This window comes from Silurus aristotelis, assembly GCF_946808225.1.
Source record: "Silurus aristotelis genome assembly, chromosome: 11".
Lineage (NCBI taxonomy): Eukaryota > Metazoa > Chordata > Actinopteri > Siluriformes > Siluridae > Silurus > Silurus aristotelis.
Window position 1 is genome coordinate 11,579,946 of NC_139584.1, and position 21,909 is coordinate 11,601,854.

The following is a 21,909-nucleotide window of genomic DNA, read 5'->3' on the forward strand; positions in this document are numbered from 1 at the left end:
ATGTGGGCAGGCAGGGTTCAATGTAATTTTTCTGATTGAGAACTGAAATGAGACATTGTAAGACGTGGCTGGGGCCAGGAGTGGTGTGTGTGTGTGTGTGTGTGTGTGTGTGTGTGTGTGTGTGTGTGTGTGTGTGTGTGTGTGTGTGTCTATGTGTGTACGCTTTAATTGGAGCTCGGTAGCTGGTAAGATCAGAGGTACTCCTGAAACAAAAGGAGAACAAAGTGGCCAAGCAATATGACTGGCAATGTGAACATGTGTGTCTGTGTGTTTCTGTATGTGTGTGTGTGTGTGTGTGTGTGTGTGTGTGTGTGTGTGTGTGTGTGTGTGTGTGTGTGTGTGTGTGTATGAAATGACAACCAGTAAGTGGTGTTTTACATGTTTGACTGTTGCTGAAACATTAGCTCTTTAGGGACTATGATGTGCTATTCCGGTAAACATTTTTTTTCTAAAAATAAAGTACATTTTCTCCCGTCTTCACTATACAAAAGATGTCTCCAGTCAAAACAAAAGAAAATATATTTTCAGTGTCAGTTAGCTGGGGCTGCACACAAAAGGCCCTTTTACAGGATGCAAAATAAATCAATTAGTCAGGTTGTTAGCCTGTTAGTCATTTCACAGACCCCTTCTGTTTTAATGGCTTTTTGACAGTTGATAAATGATGTCATTTACATTAGCTGGCCTGTTTTAAGAGTGTTCAGCTTGTGGTCGTAAAACGGTCCGTACATACACAATATATGACAACAGAGCAAATCAGCCAAAATGGCCGACACACCGTACGAGTCCGAAGGAGGTCTACTGATTTGCGTACATTTAACAATGTTAGACTTCATACGTGTGTGGACATGATGAATGAAATTTCTGACAGCGGAAACATAATGAGCATGCACACCCACTCACACACACACACACACACGCACACGTATGTAGGAGTGGTGGCAACCGGAGAAGTCACAGCTTCCATGTTCTCAAGGCCGAGCCTCTCAGCGTGGACGGAATGCCATTCTAATCCCTCACTTCTCTCGCTCCATCTGTCTCCTCTCTGCAACTGGTCAGACACACACTGAGAGAGGAACACACTGCTCGCATGATTCATACCGGGCCCCTTCTTTCTTCAGCTTCACTTTTCGAAGTCGGCTTCATGTGCATGCTGTTTCAATTCAACACAAATTACAGATTTGACAGAATTCAGATTGAATGCACTCATGAATTTTACTCATCCTGGATTGCTTCTTACATTCAATATGACAAAGACCAGCTTAGCTTTTTAATATAGTGGCTTGGACACAGCAATTATTTTGGCACTGTTCAATTCGGATATTATTCTCACAAGGCATTTCTGAAAATTTTCTCTGTAACGTCACAAACTCCATTGTTGTATCTTATTAACTTTAGGACAGGAAAAAGTGAGGCTGTGAGGGAATGTTTGCGGCCGCTATAACATAACAGATAAGAGCAACTTTCCTGCTGTAGCTAAAAATTGGGTTGAACAAAAGTCCAGCATCTAAGGATCCTGTTCCCACCATGGTCTGGGTTTGATTCCTGAGCGGGGAACCAACCCAACCCCTGAAGTTCACACAATTGCACAATTCCGGGAAATAGAAGGGATGCATTGGGAAGGGCATCAGCTGTAAAACCAGCGGCTGTAGGTCACTAGCAAATCTAACTATAAATGGTTAAAAAAGTGTCCTCTCATTTATTAATACATTTTAAATTGGAGTCATCAGCAATTTAACCAAGTACAAGACAAACTAAACACAATATTCATATGCTATTAAACAAAAATAGTGTAATTCAGTATAATAACAGTAACTGCCTTGTTTTGGGCTATATTACACCACATTATCATGGACTGTTTTTATTTAACAGCATGTGCTATAGCATTTTGTCGGTGTTATGTACCTCTGGTTACAAATGATGTAAAATACAGAGAAATATGGAGTTGCTAAGAAAAATAAATGGCTTAAGTAATTGCCTTGCATTAAGATACATAAAATTTCAAAACAAGTGATAAGAAGTATATAAGTAGGTACAGAGTAATCCTATATTTTTATAACTGACTTTCTGTGGATCACACAGTGTGTAACGGGAAACCTGTATCCAGAGCACACACTGTAATCTAGGTGTCATTAGCTGGCTACTCGACTTGTATAAGAGTGGAGTGCACTTCGACTCGCTTTGCTTTTGGGTTAACAGCGTTGGCACTGGAGAGGCATGACGATGGGTCCTATTGGTGGCTGCAACACTGCACATTTGTGAACTCACACAGAGGTTAATGGACTAACTCAAGTTTGTATGAGCTGCTAGGAGAGGGGCCCTCACATAATTCAATCAAAGCTGCATGTGATTAAAACAATAAGCACGTTTTTTTTCTGCTCACTTCCTCGGTTGTTGTGTTGTTGAGAGGGTCAATGAAAAAGGAGGTATTCCAAGATTTAAGTATTATATAGGATTAAGATTAGGATTAAGATTGAAAAATACAAACTGTCTATAAGAGTGGGACCAAAAATTCTGGGCAGAATTTTGACAAGAATTGAGTATTGCAGAATACAAAAAAAAAAAAGAGAGCAGATTACAACGGGATTAGTTGTTTATTTATTGGCCTAATTAATTCACTAGTAATTTAACTGGATTTTTTAAATTCCAGTTCAGCTTTTATGCTCATCAACACCACAAATAAAATATACAGCAAACAGTGAAATATGCTAAGCATATGATGGCCATAAACAAATGCGGCTGCAGTGAATACAATGTAAAAAGTACATGCCGTTATATCCATTCTCATATTGCCGTATGTAGCAACTGTTTTTTTTAAATGCAGTGGTCTCAAATGATCAGAAATCATGAATGGGCAATGGTGTGATCATTACATAGCTCAATTTTGACATTTGTCAAACTATATATTGATTTCCAGTCACCAAGTCAATTCTTGGTGAACGGTAATTGTGCTACAGAGGTCCAAGGTGGATGACAAAAACTGTAGCATATTGAAAATCTGAAAACCAAAACGAGTTACCATTAGTACAACACACTTACGCAGTATCTGGCCACAAGGTCCTATGAGGGTCTTGGACCTCTCTTCCAATTCATTGCAGACAAAAAATAATAATAAATTCTGGACTGCAGGGGTTTGTGTGAAGAATCTATGTTGTCACTGATACACAGCTCTGTCACTGTCACATCTCCAGAGGCATCATGTCCTTGAATAAATGGCACAGTCAATTGCCAGCCATGCCAACACAGACATTCAATTTCCGTAAGCATGGGAAGATATTTCTTGCCACGATACCGCTCATTTTTATTTACTCTGGGCTGTTCTAATCTGTTTCAGCACCACTTAGTCAGTCTCTATCATTTTCTTTATATCTTTCTTTCTCCATTTTGCCTCATTCTTCATCAGTCTATTCTCCGACTCTGTATCATGGTTCAAACTGGTATGGCACAGGGACATTCAGGAAATTATGAGCCTCCTTGATGTCCTCAAACTGTGACATTTTTCTGCGTAAGGATTCTAAATAAGTGTAAACTGTAAATAAACTCGTATTCCAGAATACTGCTGGAACTCACTCAAGACCATTGAACAACACAAAAGAAAAACACGGGTTCATGCTTTAAAGGAGAGTATACACCTGAGGAAAAACGCATATACCAAAATCTTATTGTAAATAATAATAATAAAAAACCTGCATTCTCTAAGATGACAGAAATCGAACCTCATCATACGTATTTAACTTTGTTACTTTTTATGCTTCAAACCAATGAAAATAACTTCTTGAGACATAGCATGCTGATGTCATTTTCTGCTGACATTATTTGTGTGAAAATCCCCACTTTATTATCAAATTCCCCATTAAACAACAGGATCATCATGACTCAGTTATTATTTTCTGAACTTCAGCAGTGGATGCACTGCCTTTGTCATTTCAAGGTTAAGGTAAATGAAATACCATCAATCATGTCTGTGCTTAGGTTCTCCTGACTGTAGGTGAACGTTTAAAGAAGGTGTATAAGGCAGGTGCTATGGCATGTAAACAAAAATAGAAATAATCATTTATTATATACATTAGCTCGTGGATTGGAAGTAGTCATTCGTGGACACGTATTTATTTCCCAAAACCAAAATTAAACAGCATGTCACAAGGCTGGTAAATAATAAAAACCTGAGACTGCAGATAAATGTGACTTTTCTAAAGTCATGCTGCAGGGACACGACTGGGAGCCCCGACTGTCTCACCACTGGGACACGTGTTTCATATTTCATACGCTCACTGGGCCCTGATGCCAACAGTCATTCTTATCCAGGCGGCTGAACACCGGGGGGACGTGTGGCTTTTGTGTTTCTGTAGGTACGGAGCAGGTTCAGAGACGATAAGAGCACAACTGTAATTCGTTTTCCAGTCCCATGATTTGCTTCTATTGTATGAGCACAGCGGCGCGATAAATCCCCATCCGCATTAAATGACACCTCAGGTATTTTTTTATTATTATTATTTCTTTCTTTCCCGCAACTTTCTCCTAAACTCAGGCTGCGTCCCAAATCGTACACTATCGTGCAGACGAGTGTGTCAAAATAACACGACTGCTATGTCTTGTGGCTTAGTGCTGGATTTAATGTGTGTGCGTTTGTCTTCAACTCCACCGTCCTGTTGCACGTGGAAAGCAAAGTTTGGAGCGCATGTTCTGCGTCGTGTGATTAACGGGGTAAAGTCACCATTTTTTTTTCATTTTCTATGTAAGGAAGCATTTAGCAGTGGCTCGTGGGGAAGCTGCAATTGTGACGGAAATAGGGATTGTTAGCAGTGGGAGTATTGGCACTATAGAGCCCGGGATATGTTATTCTGTTTACAACACGTGGATCGACCGAGGCAGGGGGGTGTATGGGTTAAGGGGTTACTTTACCCCCCCCAACACTGAACGTTCACGCGTGTGTGTATGAAATCATGTCTATCTATAAAGATTATTTCGTCTTCTCGATAGATAGATAGATAGATAGATAGATAGATAGATAGATAGATAGAACACAATTAAACGATGCACAAATATATCTATCCAAATGTAATTTTTTTCAAGTTAAACATCCTTCATGTATATTATTATTTATACTATCACAATCTGTTAACCACTTCCTCCCTTTTCAGTCTTTTCCAATCGCCACGTGAATCACCGCTCGCTAACAAACCATCAATTATTTCTGCGCCTGCGCATTAACTCTTGTCTCTCAGCAGCTTGGTAACTTCAATGCTGTACGCATTTTTTCCCCTGATCAATACGCAAGCTGTAGTTTTATTTGATGGATATGAATTGGAGAAATAGAGGAGCCATCGATGATGGTCACTTGGATAAGAGACAAGACACGTCGTAGGAAGACTGAAGGATGTGTAGTATGTTGTAAATAATGCACTGCGTGGGCATGTGAAGGCGTGTAAATCCTGTACGTTGTAGTAAATGAGTATAGGGAGAAGGTAAGCGGGGTTGATCGTGCTGAACAGGAGTTAGGGAGAGAGAGTGTGTGAGGACAGTGTACAGAAGGTGTTTGACGAAGAGACGGACACGGAGGGTCCCCCCTGCGGACACGCGCCGTTCCCTGTTCCCCTGGGCGCGAGCGACGCCACCCCTTCTGTTTCTGCGCGCAGCCAATCAGCTTCCACACGCGCGTGCCAGGGCGCTCCTTAAATGGTGTGAAGGAAATGGGATGCTCGCATTCGCTCTCTCGGTTTAAGCAGGTCGCTGTCATTCTTCTTTTTTTTTTCTATTTATTTATTTTAGAAATATTTTTATAGTTTTGTTTACGGTTTTTTTTATTTAGTTCGCCCCTCCGTTGCATTTCCGTCTTGCGTTCAGGAAAGGACAGAAAATCTCTGCCGCGCGCGCACGCTTGAATTTTAACGCCGCACGCGCGCACACACACTCACATATATACAAGAAAAAGAGCACGCCGGTGTCTCATTTATTGTCTGAGCGTTCCGTCAGCGTCCGACTGTCCTTGGGAGCAGCTCGCCTTAGCCTTAACGGCACACACCAGTCCTCCTGAGTCTCCTTTACTCCAAGTGTCAAAACCCGGACACGAGAATGGTCATGGTGAGTAACGGAGGCGGTTTATTCTCTTATTCATGCGATCATTCGATTCGGCTTTTATTTACAGCGCTCTAATAAACGTGTCCATTTAAACCGCCCCTTGATGTCCTGCTAAAATGAACCAAAAGTTGTTTGTTTGTCTTATCAAATGAGGGTTGAGGACAGAATATGGTGCAATTCAGGCAACTCTCTCTAGATATGATTACAGCTCCTGTAGGCAATCGAGGTGTGTGTGTGTGTGTGTGTGTGTGTGTGTTGCAGTCTCTTCTACAAAGAACAAGTGAAACGTTCCCCAAAAATCTTTGTTTCTCTGACCATGATTTTATTTTTTTGCCATATTTTTATTTATTTATTTTCAGTTCAGCTTGGTGCACAAAAGCAATCTACTCTCAGTTCATACGTACACACCATAGTAAATATATTCAGGACCTGTCTCTGACGTTTTAGAGTGGATCTCATGATGTCAGCTACCAAAGAACCCCCGAAATGTTAAATAAAATATGATGCTATTATACCGGATAATCAATCGGAAGACATTTCTAATAACTATAAGCTTTATTACCTGTGTCTTTTGAAATACTGGGAACTCCGTAAAAGCATGTGCGTTCAAGAAATTTGACGGGAATTGGCGTTATGTAAATGATATATTGGCGATCGTAAAATTTTTAGGTGTGCGCGTGTGCTCGGAAAGGGGTGAGGCATCCTGCTGAAATCAGTGCGCGCTTTTAGTGTGCATGCATTAGTGGTTAATTTATATAGCCGGTGCTGCGCAGGCTTTCTCTCACTGTAGTGCCTGTAAGTGCACACTCAAGCACGGAGCTCAGCAGCGAGTAATTGGTTTTGCTGGTACGGAAAAAAAGCTTCTCTTTGCCAAGGCGTCAGTGCTCCTGTCTGCTATGCTGCCAGAGCGAAAGGTGTTAATTTTCCAGGGGAGCGGAGATGACGGGCAGCTGAGGCAGCCAGTGACGCCTCAGGGGTGGGTGGGGCTACGGCGAGCGCGCCCAATGACGAGGGAGCTGGGAGTGGGGCTGCAGCGTTTGGCTTGCGCCGGAGCCTGTGCATTCACAAGCAGCTGTGCTCAGAGGAGGAATGCCCACTCTTGCTCTTGCTCGCCGCACGCTGCCTCGCTACCGCTGAGCCGCATTCAGACAGACAGAGAGAGACAGGGAGAACGAGAGCGCTCAGAGAGAGAGGGGACATTTACACCGCTGCGGGAGAGAACCCTGCTCGCCGGCTCACACATGGAGTGGAATGGGTTTAAAATGGTAAGGATGCTGCAGTGATTTTGTCCCTCTGTTCACGCGCGTGTACGCGTTTTTGCCCTGCTGCAGTAGCCGCATTAGACAGGCTCGCACTTTTCTTCTCCTCGTTCTGCACGAGGAGAAGCACTTCGGCCTCTAGTAATATGGACGGAAGGATGAGAAGGGAACGAGGAACGAAGGAGGGATGAGGAGAAGGAGAGGCAGGACAGGGCGGCTGCGGCTTGTTTGATGTCTGCTTTTAAAACCTGGTTTACGACTAAGGAGGCATGCAGAATCTTAATGAACTCCTTTAGATCTGCATTCGGTCTCTTGATCCGATGCGGGAGATCTTTGGTGCAGATTTACACAAAGTGGATGCGTGAGTGTGTGTGTGTGTGTGTGTGTGTGTGTGTGTGCTGTATGTAGAGCGTACTTTTTCCCAATTTGTTTATTAATAAGATGATAATGAAACATTTTGTGCTTGTCTACGGAAATGTTTTCATGCTGATGGTCGATGCGGGTGTACATTGCATAACTGCATGGCAGCGTGCATTCTCTTGCATGAGTTTGTAAATGAGTATGAGTGGGAGTGACCCAGCATGTGACAGTAAGTGTGTGTGTGTGTGTGTGTGTGTGTGTGTGTTGGACACTGTTTCTGTAAAAAAAAGCCTGTATGTTTTACTTTGTATGAACATGACTAAAAATCACCAGCTGCGTGTACATTATCTGTAAATATTATTTTGTGTTTGTGGGGAGGGGTTTATTAGAGCAGACTACAATGTACATGCATGTGTGTGTGTGTGTGTGTGTGTGTGTGTGTGTGTGTGTGTGTGTGTGTGTGTGTGTGTGAATCCATTGTTGACTTGAAGCTCAGAGGCTGCCTCGCCCGGCTGTCACCAGGCTAGTAAGAGTCTGTGCCTGCCAGGAACCAGCTCTCCCCATGTGGAAGAGAGGGAGGGAGGAAGAGAAGAGTAGAGAGGGAGAACTAAAAAAAAAAAACAAACAAAAAACAAATCACACCAAGCTTATGTTATCAACATCTGTTAGGATATTCTCAGGACAATATAATTGCAGGGTAGTTGATGGCTAATATTGCACACATTAATTTTTGCACAAACTGACACGACTGTCAAACATTAGACAACATCTGAACATTTCCTTTTCAAACCATGTCCTCCTCCGCTTGCTTAGAGACTTTTACAGTTTAGTTATTTGTATCCAAAATGTGGGCAGAATTATGCTTTTTTATTTTATTTTTTTTAGGCAAATCTTTGACTGTTTTTGTGTGGGCTTTAACATGCAATCAAAATGCTAATTGAAAAGCAAGCGATTTCCCACAGTGAAACCTGCTGTACCTTATGCTATCTTTCTTCGTGTGTGTGTGTGTGTGTGTGTGTGTGTGTGTGTGTGTGTGTGTGTGTGTGTGTGTGTGTGTGTGTAGACTAGTATAGTAGCGAGTGTTAAAGGATTCAGGGGGGCGTACGGATGGGTAGAGAGAGACAGAGAGAGAGAGAGAGAGCGCTTTTTTCTAGATGTTTTAGATGCTGAATTGATTAGTGCACCTCCTCCGCAGTCCCCTGCTCCCATGACCGCTGAGCGCAGTTCACCTTCTCCCCCTTTTTCGCTCCGCCGCCACACTCCTCTCTCATGCCCTTTCTTCTCTCTACCTCCACTCTTACGGACGCAAGCCACACCAGTCTACTCCAGGGCTTTCTCCTTTAATATCCGGCTCCAAGGTTGCATATCAATGCTAATAAGTCCGTGGCTAGACTGCATATTTAAAGGCAGAGGACCGAGGTGCAGGAGGTGGGCAGCAGAGAGAGAGAGAGAGAGAGAGAGAGAGAGAGCGAAAAAGTGAACAGGAAAAGGCTGACCGCTGAGTTTTCAGGGCCAGGAAGCATGGGTGAGAGAAAAGCTCCAGGAAGTGTGATGGCTGGCGGGGAGACTTTGCACCCCTCTCTCGAGAGCGTGACTACACAAGACACCGGAGTGACACAGGTGGTCAGATGATTTATATTAGAGCGAAGAAAAGCTAGATGAAAAAGAAGTGCAGGATGGAAAGTAGAGGGAGGAAGAAATGGCACACTAATCTCCAGTTCTTACATTATGGAGACTATTTTTTTTTTTTTTTTTCACTACATCAGTGTGTTTTGGGATTTCAGTGTGTGGTGGGATTTCAGTGAGTGACGGGATTTCAGTGGGTGGTGCAATAGTTATTACACTATATTGCATATTGCACATTTATTATATACGCCATAATTAATGCAACATTTATTGAGTAGGGTGTGGTTAAAGAGGGCAAAATGCATGGAGGAAATTAAACATAGAGGCTGATATCATTTCCCAGATGCCTCCGTGTACCTACTGCGTCCTTCCTGCAACTACTTTATCTCACTACAGAAAAACACAAGGAGATTAAATGCCTATTTTGCACTGCCCTTCCCCAATGGATTCAGGTGGTGGCGCCGTAGAGCCTTCATGTGCATGACTCTTCAGCTTGATCTATAGTTCACTAAGTGCATTTCAGTGCTCCTAGCACAATCGCCAGTGAATAAATACTACATCGATATAAATGTGACTATATGTTTTTCCGGACCCTATTAGTACTACGCATTTAATTTTCACATTCATGCTTTGTAATTAGTCAGTAATTACTGTTTGAAATGCACATTTTGTACACATATATGAGCTTTTTAGAATTTTGTGCACTGAAATCAGCTCAACACACCATAACCATACAGCCCACTACACGTACATAGAGACGTCACGCCTGAAAGACGATCACAGTAATTACATACCTGATCATGAAGCGGACACGTGTCCAGAGAGAAGAGACTGAGGATGCAAGGAAAAAATGCTAAAAAAATATTGCAGATATATGCTACATTCGCACCTACGTATCATTTTTGTTCTGTAATCCAGGAATGTATTTTATTTAGGCATTAGTGTCAGTGTTTTTTTTTTTGTTTAGTTTTTTCCTTTTCGTCTTAAACCTGGGCACATTCAGACAAAAATATTTTAAAAGCGAGCTCTAGCCAAGAACAATGTAATCCAATAACACAGAACAGCATCGTGAAACAAATAGCAATGTAATAATAATGTAATTCTAATGTAATAATAAAACGCTTTATTGTACAGTTATACTCAGGACAATAGTTTATATCTACACAAATCTGCTTTGTGTACGGAGTTTGTTGCATTCAATGTCTTTGCATATATTAATATCATCAGCCTGACCAATTTCAGCCACACATCCTGTTTTAAGATTAAATCTGCTTGTATTTCCCCTATATACTGCTACACACTGATGAGAAATAACACCACTAAAGTCCTGACACTGACAAGTAACGCTTCCAGCTTGTCCAGATGACAAACACATTGGAACCTTTTACTTAGCAGTTCTTTTTGTAGATGTTTTGGTGCGTCGCTGCATGTTTTAAAGTCACGGTGCCTCTTTTCTAAACAAGGCCACATTAAGAGGTCTAATGGGATAAGTCGAAGTTGACAGTTATTATAGCTTCGTATTATCTGTTAAAGCTCAGTTGACATTGGTAAGTAGGCTAATATTGGGAGTCTTGGCATCTTTCAGATGGCAAATTATCTTAGGTAAGCAAAGGTTAAGAAGCCAAGTGTATTCACACAAAAATCTGCTCTGCTTATTGTTGGATTTTTACGCTTCCGCTTCTTTTTTTTCTTTTTTTTTCTCGAAGCAGACTTCTTTTCTGTGTGAATGCTAAATATACATGAATACCAACAAAACGTTTTAGTTAAAATTTTAATAGGCTTCCATAGTGATTTCTCTCATTTATTTATCTGCATTCTCCCCGCAGATAGCTGAGGCAAAAGAGAACGAGATGGCAAGAGGGAGAGAAAGAGAGTGTGTGCTCTTATGCAGGCTTCACAAGCCTAATTCCTCTGGCGCAAATTCAAAGTGCCACGCACAGACAGCCGTTAATCAGCTGGATACCCTCTCTCTCTCTCTCTCTCTCTCTCTCTCTCTCTCTCTCTCTCTCTCTCTCTCTCTCTCTCTCTCTCTTTTTCTCTCTCCATCTCACACACAAAATATACACAGTTGACATGCAAGCCATGGTTCTTGGATGGTCTCACTTACTGCTGCCTCACTAAATCCGTATTCCACACAACATCGTCCCTTAGGCTTATTATCATTCAGCACTCATCGTCACATGTGGAAGGAAAGATTTTCTTTTATTTCTGCCTGCTGCACTCATTTTTTTCTCTCCGCACAATCTCGGTCTATCTTTCCTTCTTCTTTCTCAGCCTCGGTCTGCCTCTCTTGCTCTCTTTCTCTTGCATCCTTTGACTCTTTCTCCCCGTCGCTCTTCTCTCTGTTTCTATCTCTCTCTCTCTCTCTCTCTCTCTCTCTCTCTCTCTCTCTCTCTCTCTCTCTCTCTCTCTCTCTCTCTCTCTCTCTCTCTCTGTCTGTCTGTCTGTCCCCTCCCTTCATCCCTCCCTTTCTCATGTTTTGGTTTTCGTACAGACATTTGGATTTGAGTGGCAGCCTCTCCTGAGATTGGGCACAAACCACACATTTTCTCTGATCTGCATTTTGCACCTCAGGAAAAGACAGCAAAGGTGGCAAGAGGGAGCAATAGGTGAGCTCTTACCGCAAGCGCTAGCTGCTCATAAGCTAACCTGCCGCAGGGCAAGAAAGGACATTTCAAGGTCATTCATTTATATGACAGCAGCATGTATCGAATGTCTATGGGTTTGAATTTATATGACAAAAAAAGGTCTATCTCTAGCGCATGGGGATGAAAGGATTAGCACCCGCTTTGCTCAGTCATTACAGCGACATGCCAATCTCAATTTGAACAGTTTGAACGAAAAGGGAAATGTTCTCGGTTTCTTTGGGAGCAAAGGGAATAAAGGAAAGAGCAAAAACCAGAAACATAAGAAAGGAAGGTGACAGTTAGTATAAATGTCAAAGACATTTCTAGCCTCTAAACACTAGCAGCACAGGGCCAAAGTTTAGAGAAGTCAAGACTTTCCACTCTGTACCGCATGGCTATTCCCACAATGTAGTCTGTCAGAGAAAGGGCAAACGGTACGATGCAAAAAAAATCATATTGATCAAAACAGTAACTATAGATACAATATTGCTGGCATTTTAAAAAAAGGTATTATTTTGTCCAAAATCTCGTCCGTAGAGATGTTTCTGTGTCTGTAGATATCTAGCTGCCAGCCTGAGTTAACCTGATTAGTGTTAAGAACAGACACGGTGCATGTGGCTTTCTTACCTCAGAGAAAATGTGTGATAATTTTCTTTGCTGTCTGTTTTCAATAAAACTGCAGCAGGTTTATTGTCTAAACTATCTGACTTGAGTTCTTTAATTGAATAACAGCACAAACGAAAAGCGAAACACACAACACAAACAAGCACTTCCCACATTAAGTGAATTATTTTCACCCGACTGGAGAGTTTATAAAACGCCTTTTGTCCTTACCCACATCCACAGCGTGTCATCTCCAGCAAGCTGCAGTGCGCTGCGTGGACATTGCTATATATACATTTCTGGAACATTCTGTATAAGCATCGATTGTCCTCTACGGACATTTTCAATTAAACAGTAGCCCACTAGTAGAAGATTAATCTGCGCTTTTGAATTCATGCCACATTTTGTGCTTTTGTTGCGCTTCTGCAGGGGAGCTCTATCCTCGGCCATGAGACTCCATTAGCTCTTTGTTTTTATGCTGCAGCAGACGCTTTGCCTCAGTACCCTCCTGTATATTCTGACCCATAATTCTGAAACAAAGACATCTTTCACAGTTGTTTTTTATTTAAAAAAATGATGCACATGAACAGATTGTGACTGGAATACAGGAGGAGCTTTGATCATTTAAAGACCCTTAACATCTAAAAAAGCACTCACTGGCTATTTTAATAGGACCTCTTAAATAAACATTCTTAAAACCACGGTAAGCTGAAATGTGTCTCAGATCGCATAACGCCTTGAAGTGGATGGATAATAACAGCAAACTACATTGGATTCTATTCCAGTCACCCAAAACCCGGTTTAAGGAAACTTGAGGCTGCAATGGCTTACTGAATCTGGACAGTTAAACATTACCTGTTGTTTTTCCAATATTCAGCTGTCCAGTTTTGGTGAGTCTGTGCGTTTGTAGCTTCTGATTGCAAACAATGTTTATTCGAATTGTTACCACGCTTATAATGAGTGCTTGTTTGGGTTGCCATAGCCTTACTATCAGTTAAAACCAGTGTGATCATTTACTCCATCAATAAAGCATTTACACCTGCAGAACTGCCACTCAGTGGATGTTGTTTTTGTTTGTTTGGTTTTTTTACTTCTGGACTACCTTGGAAACTTTTTTAATATTTCTAAAATATGAAACATGCCTGTGATGCTCTTGGCCTGCATTTGCCAAATTCTATGCATTACGCCGCTATTACTGATTGGAGAAATATATAAAAGCAAGTTTAGAGATTATACAGATGGATGGACCGACGGATGGACAGATATATAGATCATTTATAAACATATACAACTATACAAGTACAGTGCATGAACAAACTCTTCAGCAACATAATACCAAGAGTACAGTGCTACAGGAAACATTGTGTGAGATTAAGTATTTATTTAGTGTATGAGTTGCTGAGACAACGGCAAGATGTTTTTTAGCCTTATGCAAACAAAAGAAACCGAGCATGCAGTTAGTCATACCTCAGTTTTACTACTGCCTCGTCTTAATGTAATGACATGTCAGCTATATAAAAACCATATATACAATCCAGCGCTCAATCCAGCTCAGGTGCATAAGTGAGATATTCTTCACAACGGCATAAACCATAGACTTAAAGTGCATCTGTGTATCAAATACATTTGAGCAGCTTGAATATCTTCTATACGTTTTAATAATACTTTTTTTAATATTTTGATGTGCTCATATTTTAAACATTTGCTTCATGGAAATTTAACTAGTCTCATAACAGTGACCTGTGTGCTGTCTTATGAAAACCGATGCATCAGGGCAGATTTTAATCAATCATTTAATTGTTTTTCTGTGATAAGAGGTACACTCGCTTAAAATGAATGATACACAGAAATTGACTGCCCAACAAAATAATCCCGGATTTCGACCTCGATCTAAAATATATAATAAAACCTAAAAGAGGCAGAAATTGAAAGTAAAAATAATACCTTTTTTTTTTTATATTCCAAGGACCTCGAAATACAGTAAAGCATTTTGAAGAGGAACCGAGTAAGAAAAGGAGAATAGTATATATAAAGAAAATACAAGAGTGTGTGGGGGCGAAGAGAGAGAGAGAGGAAGAGGGAGCTGTAAGCGAAAAGAGTTTTAATGAAGGGAAAAGTCTCTCAGTAGTAGAAAAGAGAAGAGCAGCTGCAGGAAGATGAGGACACTGAAATTAGATTAGCTTAACTTCAGCTTCACTTCATGGCCTCTGTGTGTGTGTGTGTGTGTGTGTGTGTGTGTGTGTGTGTGTGTGTGTGTGTGTGTGTGTGTGTGTTCAGGAGCACGTCTCATCCTCTCAGGAACACAACGCTGCAGTCAGCACATTTTCCCTTCTACTGACTCCCACCCCTTACTCGCGGCTCTTTGCACAGCTTTTAATACCTTGCTACAATGAACAAATATTACCCTACTGGCTTAAAAAGATGGCAGCTATAAATGCATACCTGTTTTGTTATACTGTACTAGCCCCTTTTGCTATTTACAGCAAAGGTAAGGGCTTAAATTGTGATGTAAGGCAAATACATAGCAATGTTTATCATCTCGCCCCTCCCCCCAACTCAGATAATCAAAAAGGGCTTTACAAACCACAATCAAGTTACAGCTCACAGTCTCAACAGCAAACAAAGTAGTAGGTCTTAACTTAAGTATTAACTAAAGCATAGTATTGGGGTTACTGGCTTTTCCAGCCGTATGTGGTTTTTGTCTAAATCGTTACCACAGAATTGGAGGCACACAACTGTAGAGGATGTCTTTGGATGTGGTAGCATTTACATTTTTGCCATTTGGCAGACGTCTTTATTCAGAACGACTTACAATTATTTTATTTATAAGACACTTGACGGTTAAGAGCCTTACCCAAGGGCCAAGCAGTGGCAGCTTGATGGTACTGGGCTTTGAACTCATGACCTTCCAATCAGAAGTCCAAAACTTAAGATACAATTGAGCTACCACTTAAAATTTTATTTCACTTGAACTAGAAGACCAAACCTGTTCCATGCCCCTGTGCACAAAGTAAGCTTCATGAAGATATGGTGTACATGGTTTGGATTGGAAGATCTTGAATGGCCTGCTATAGAGCTCTGACCTCGACACTACTTAACAGTTTTTGGGATGAATTAGAATGCTGTCTGCACCCCAGGCCTCCTCACCCTACATCAAATCTCCACAATCACATTCCAAAATCTAGTGGAACATCCTCCCAGAAGAGTGGAGGTTACTATTACAGCAAATGGGAACAAAATTTGGAAGAATATGTTTAAAAAAACATTTGTCTATTTGCCACAAATGCAATTTTGGGAAAAAGGGCAGAGCTGAGTGGCTGGATTACAGTGGTGAGGAGGAGTTTACCTCCAATATTGACCATCACAGCTTTTCATTGGGATCCTTGAAATGAAACAGTCAGGTTTAGAAACAATATTAAAAACTGCAACCTGCACCTTTAAATACAAACGTCTAAAATAGCAGTACATATGTTCCTGTCAAGTGGGCGAAATAAAGCTAGTTACTGAGTGTGTGTGTGTGTGTGTGTGTGTGTGTGTGTGTGTGTGTGTGTGTGTGTGTGTGTGTGTGTGTGTGTGTGTGTGTGTGTGTGTCAAGAGCGTAAGTTAGTGGAACATGGCAGAGAGAAGCTGCACAGGTGCACCAGCATTCTGCTACCTGCCAACTACCTGCAGCCATGTCAACAGAGCACCTGGAGCTGACACAGCTTAAGCCAAGTGCACGCACAGACAAAATTTCATACACACAAACACACCCGCTTTTACATGCAGATGCTGTAGCTACAGCCCAGCGGCCTGGATGCGCAGAAAGAAACTAAAGCACAGCACTCACATAATCTTGTGCTGCGAGCTGTGCTGGATAAAGCAAAGATTCCCCAATACACCTCAGGCAAGGTCACCTTTACTTTCACAGCAAGAGAAATCCCTCACTTCTAGTGTGGTACACACAGCAGCCTGTTTGTGAAATAAGAAAAGAAGACTCGTAGTTAAAAATGAAGGGAATGCGAGCTGGAATAATCACGCTATCAATGATTAGCAGAAGAAGGCAAGGCCATATACTCCTCTGTTTTCATCATGAACCCTGCACAAGAGCCGTATATCCTAATGCCACTAGGCCATTGACAGAAATACCGTAGCTTCAGATCCTCTGGATTTTCAGCTATTATTTGAGACTTACATGCCATTTAATGAGGCTTCCTCAGTAGCTTTAAAAAATTCATGCAGCATTAATGGAAGCATGGGCAGCTAGTGTTGTGAAGTTCCTACACACACTGAAATAAAATGAGCAGACTCTGCACTACCACCAGCAGCAACACAAGGTGACAAAGGCAACCGGAATTATTCGTTATTATTTATCATTATTCATCAAATGTAATGGCGACCATTGCAGCAGAAAAAGATGGAATAAAAGAAGAACTGAACTCCACGATTTTGGTCCCACATTTATTCCTAATCGCAAAAAAAATTAATGTTGTGACTCGGGTAGAGAGCGATGCAGAGCATAATTAATTACACAAACATTTCACTACAGAATTGTAGCTTTTTAATAGAAGTCATCTAGTCGAATGGGTGATTTTATAAACATTCTATCGTGTAGCTAGCGTGTGTGTGTGTGGATGTCGCACTTGCCTGCCACTGCCATGAAACCATGGCAACTAGTAGTAAACTAAAGATATGAACATTTACAAGCTGCCAGCGTAGAGAGTTTTAAACGACATGAGGAATGAAAATTTCAGCCGGTGTTAACGCAGCATAAGGCGCTGGCTGGCAAGGCAGGAGGCCAAAATCTCTAACATTTAAGCTGGAAGCGAGAGCAGCGAGCCACTGGAGCCACACAAATTCAAGTGTCGCATCAAGATGCTCACCAATTTTCCGCTTGCCTTAGTGCAGAACTGGGATGCAGCCAGTTTGAGAATAAAGCCAGCCGTCCCATATTGGGCTGGACCGGACTGGACTGGAGGGTTTTTTCCTTTCTTTGGGATGCTGTCAAGAGCACGGATTTAAAAGCTTTTTTGGACTACAAGTGAGTCCATAACAATTGAACGGTTTACCAGATTTATTTTTTTTAATAAATGCTCTACAGCTTTAGGTTAGTTATTGTAATTCATCTGCAAACTCATGATAAAAGTTCATTTAAAATATACAACATGTTAAAAATCTTGTTAACCTGCTTATTTATTCAGCTATTCAATCAGACAATTATGTGTCAGCAGCATAATGCATCAAAACCTGTAGATACTGTTCGAATGACTCTTTATAACTGTGGCGAGCAGAAAAGCATCTCAGCTTGCACAAAAGCTATAACTGCAGAAGACAACAATGGGTTTCATTCCTGTCAACCAAGAACAGGAATCTGAGGCTATCGTGGGCACAAGCTCATGGATAATGAGCAGTCAAAAAATTTAATACAATTCTATTGGTTTTTTTTTTTCTGTTTACATTATTATCCAGTTTGTGTGAGTATGTGCAAATAACGACTTTTTGGGTGACATGAGTGAAAATTAGGAGACGCGTTTCTGCTCACCGTGATTGTAAAAAATGATTATATGATTCACAAGGTGTTTTAGCCTGCAAACTACTTACAATTTATTTTATGTTTTTTTTTGTTTGTTTGTTTTTTTATAATATTTTGTGCAAACTTTATCTCTAAAGTTTTTTAATATCTTAATCTCTGTTTTATTCTGAAATAATCAAGCCAGACCATTCCACAGTTAAAGTCACAGAAAAAAAACATGAAAAATTATATATATAAATTTTAGATATAAAATGTATATGTATATATATATATATGTGTATATATGTATGTATATGTGTATATATGTATATATGTGTATATATGTATATATATATGTGTGTGTATATATATATATATATATATATATATATATATATATATATATATATATATATATATATATATATATATATATACACATATACATTTTATTTTTATTATTTATTTGATTCTTTTAATGAAAAATAAAGCTCTTGAACTGTATCTGTATGGTTTTTAACATTTCATTGCTGCTTCATGATTGGCTCATTAGATAATTACTCAAATGAGCATGTGTTTCTATTGAACTGGACAGTGAATGTATGCATAATTAAAGTGGATTTTAGTAGCTTCACATCATTGTTTGAACATCCCTTTTACCACATTAGACATGCTGTCAAATTGTGTGCTAATTCACCTCTGTTGACAAGGTGCAGGAAAGGTTAATTTAAGGCCAAAACAAATCCATGCACATAAATTTAATACAGCCAGGGAGAGGGAGAAAACGGAAAAGGGGGCAGCTGTCTGGGTTTAGGGGATAAATGTGAGCAGTGGGAAAGACACAGGTGTCTCTCGAAAGCTGTAGCCCAGAGGAAACATGCAGGCAGTTCCACTGATTCTACCAGTCTGCTATCATCTCTGCTTATCTCTTTTCCTCTAGCATCATAACCTCTTCTCCATTCTCATTCTCACTTGCTTCACTCCCACCTCTTCACCTCCCTTCTCTTCTGCTCCAAGCTCTTTCCCTTTCCCACTGGCTCCCCCAGCCAAGATGAAATAATGCAAGACAGTCTGTTTAGAGTCTATAATTAGCATAGTTTAATAACACAGTGGTCTCAGTGTTCTTATTATCTAGATTCTGCGTTTGCACTTTAATTTATTTCTCCACTTTTAAAATGACAACAAAATGAATGGGATTTAAGTGCCTGATAATCCATTTGATACACAATTAAACACTTGAACAATCAATTATTGTTTGCTTGCCAATTTTTTCTAGTGGCATGAAAATATGCTTTATTTGAGTTTTGAATTCATGTAATGAAGATTAACTTAATGAAGATTAACCTTCAGCACATAAAAAGAACTGTGAAAAGATGTGTTGGATTTCGGATACAATCGTTACAATTAGGAATTCTCATCAAATGCAAAATTATTGTCATTCATTATGCACAAAGAAGGACAGAGTAAGAAAAATCGGCCTGACATTTTTCTATAAATTCTTCTACATATTCAAGGATCGTCAATAATTCAGTCACCTGAAACCATATGGGAGTAAAAGTTCCTCCATCGGAGAGAAAGAAAGGTCAGAGAGATTCCGCTGAAAATAATTTGATTGCACAACCGGAGCATCAAAGGAACAGCAGAGACACAAAGGCAGAGAAAACGAATCAGTGCTGGGCCAGATGCACAGCTGCTCCAGCCTGCTCCAGCTTAATGAGACCTGCAGTAATGTAAGAGATAATGCAATCAGGCTGTGACACTCTTCCAGTCTCTGCCATGTAGCCAGAGAGACACAGCAACCCAAGCAAAGAGACCGATAAATATTGAAGGTGTATGTTGATATTAAGTACGTAATGCTTGCTTTAGAAAAACAAACATGAAGAACGTGAAAGAAGGCGAAGCTTCCAGGTCTAAAGAGGAATCATTTCTTGTTCACCTAAAGAGTAAAAGGGATTGTACAGCAAAGAATGTAAGGCGGTACAAATTATTTTTATAATGTCTCTCATACAAACTGAACTGATTCCACGAAAGCTGTTTGAATAGCGATTTACTAAACACTTCCTGAATGTCAGTACTACTTAAATTATTATTAAATGCTAGATTTTGCACTTTATTGACAAATATACATTCCAGCCCGTTTTTTTGTATTTTCACTCTTGTCCTTGTTCCATTTTTGGCTTTTTTTTCCTCAAAACAATGTGGCTGGAAAGTCTGTGTCTCTCTCTCAGCTACTGTGCATCAAGCATACGTCACTATATATTTATTTTAAATTACTGAGCTCAAGGTTCTCCATTTAGCTTCACATAAGCAAAAGTGCCACGTCAGCACATCTTTCAGATAGGACAAAACTGACATGATTACCAGTGTAAGATGGTGTGAAAGGCAGGGTCTTCCACGGGGGTCAGTTAATATCTGAGAGCTCAAAAGACCTACACAGATTATTAAGTCTGTTGGCTCATTTGACATTTTTATTACGGAGAATAAAAAAACTGTTATGGTGGGACATGCTGAAACATTTGATACTTTTACATAAAGAGAATAGCAAGAAGAAAGGATATGGGAAAAAGAAGCCTATTTGCTAAAGTAGATGCTGATCGAGCTGAGCAGACTCAGTGCTTGCTGTCTCACATTAGTAGTGGGATTGATTAGCCGGCGCATCTGTCTGACCCGGAGCTCCACTGCAGCCGGGAGGAGGCGTCCCAGAGAGGCAAAACCACAGCGATTAAAAATTAAAAATCAATATGTACACAGAACCTTTCTGACCTGTTCTTAGGATACAAAAATGTATAATGCCTCAGACCTGAATCGGTTTGGACAGCTTTAGCTCCCTCTGGCATTCTAGCATACATACACAAGTTCAACTTGAACCTTTGATAACCCACTGAAGAACCGAGCTCCCAGCTGGTTGGATGCTTCTCCTTATTATTTACAGCTGCCGAGAAATTTGATTTTTGAGCATCAACATTTCAACAGCTTACAGCTGAATATCAGTACAGATGGTTATCTATAGAAGATGTGTAATCTGCCTTGTACTGATAAATTACTCTGGATAATATTCTCCACGTGACAAAATTCTGTTCTCATGTTTTCTTTGAAGGTTTGTTCAATGGGCAAGTTTTTCATCTAGACTGCAGGATGCTCCAATCACTAAGAGATGCTCCACTCACTATAGTATGCTTCAATATGGCCTCCATTTTGTGCAAAGTGCATATCTCACACACACACACATACATATACACACACACACACATACATACACACATACTCACACACACACACATGTACAACACTGTACTTCATGAATCTGGATCTTTGCAATTGGGTTTGGATCAGTCTGAGTGAGACAAGACTACTCTGGGTTAGTTATGTTGATGTTTGATGGTAATGTTAGGTTTGTTACACAGCTCACCAGCAGGGGGAGTACAGCACGCGGATATTCAGTGCAAAAGCTGCTTTAGGGCTTGATGCGACATGGCTGAATAAAAAAATCTGACATTCCTAATGCTAATACAGTCATTTGTATTTACAAGGTTTCCTATCGATAACATGTTTCACTGGCATTGTGTGCATGCGTGTGTGTGTGTGTGTGTGTGAAAGAGCGGGAGAGAGAGAGAGAGAGAGAGAGAGAGAGAGAGAGAGAGAGATCATAGGAAACATGTTAAAAAATTAAGTGCTTTATTGCCTTGAAATTGTAAGTAATATTTTCTGCTAACTCTGATTTCTCATATTCTGATTTGCCCATTTAAACATTATGCCTCCCAGGGAGATGCATTTAAAGGAGAAATTCAGTGTTGTTGAAAGAAAATTGCTTTACAGTTTGCTGCCTTGCATTGTGAATCTTTTCATCGGCTTACTATGCAAGTTGGTT

General features: G+C 40.5%; 1 protein-coding gene across 13 annotated transcripts in view; it reads left to right on the forward strand.

The window, feature by feature from the left end:
• The window catches only part of elavl4 (ELAV like neuron-specific RNA binding protein 4), a 68,046-nt gene that overhangs the window by 10,438 nt on the left and 35,699 nt on the right, over positions 1-21,909 (forward strand). For 3 of the 13 annotated variants that reach the window (XM_083555519.1, XM_083555512.1, XM_083555518.1), the window contains exon 1: positions 7,065-7,340. The exons of 6 other annotated variants lie outside the window; for them this stretch is intronic. In XM_083555519.1, coding sequence (XP_083411645.1) covers positions 7,080-7,340 — 261 coding nt within the window. In that variant the 5' untranslated portion in view covers positions 7,065-7,079. Of the gene's footprint in view, positions 1-4,820; positions 6,079-6,828; positions 7,341-21,909 lie in introns of those variants that run through there. 4 more of the 13 variants (XM_083555514.1, XM_083555513.1, XM_083555516.1 and 1 more) reach the window with 4 other exon arrangements.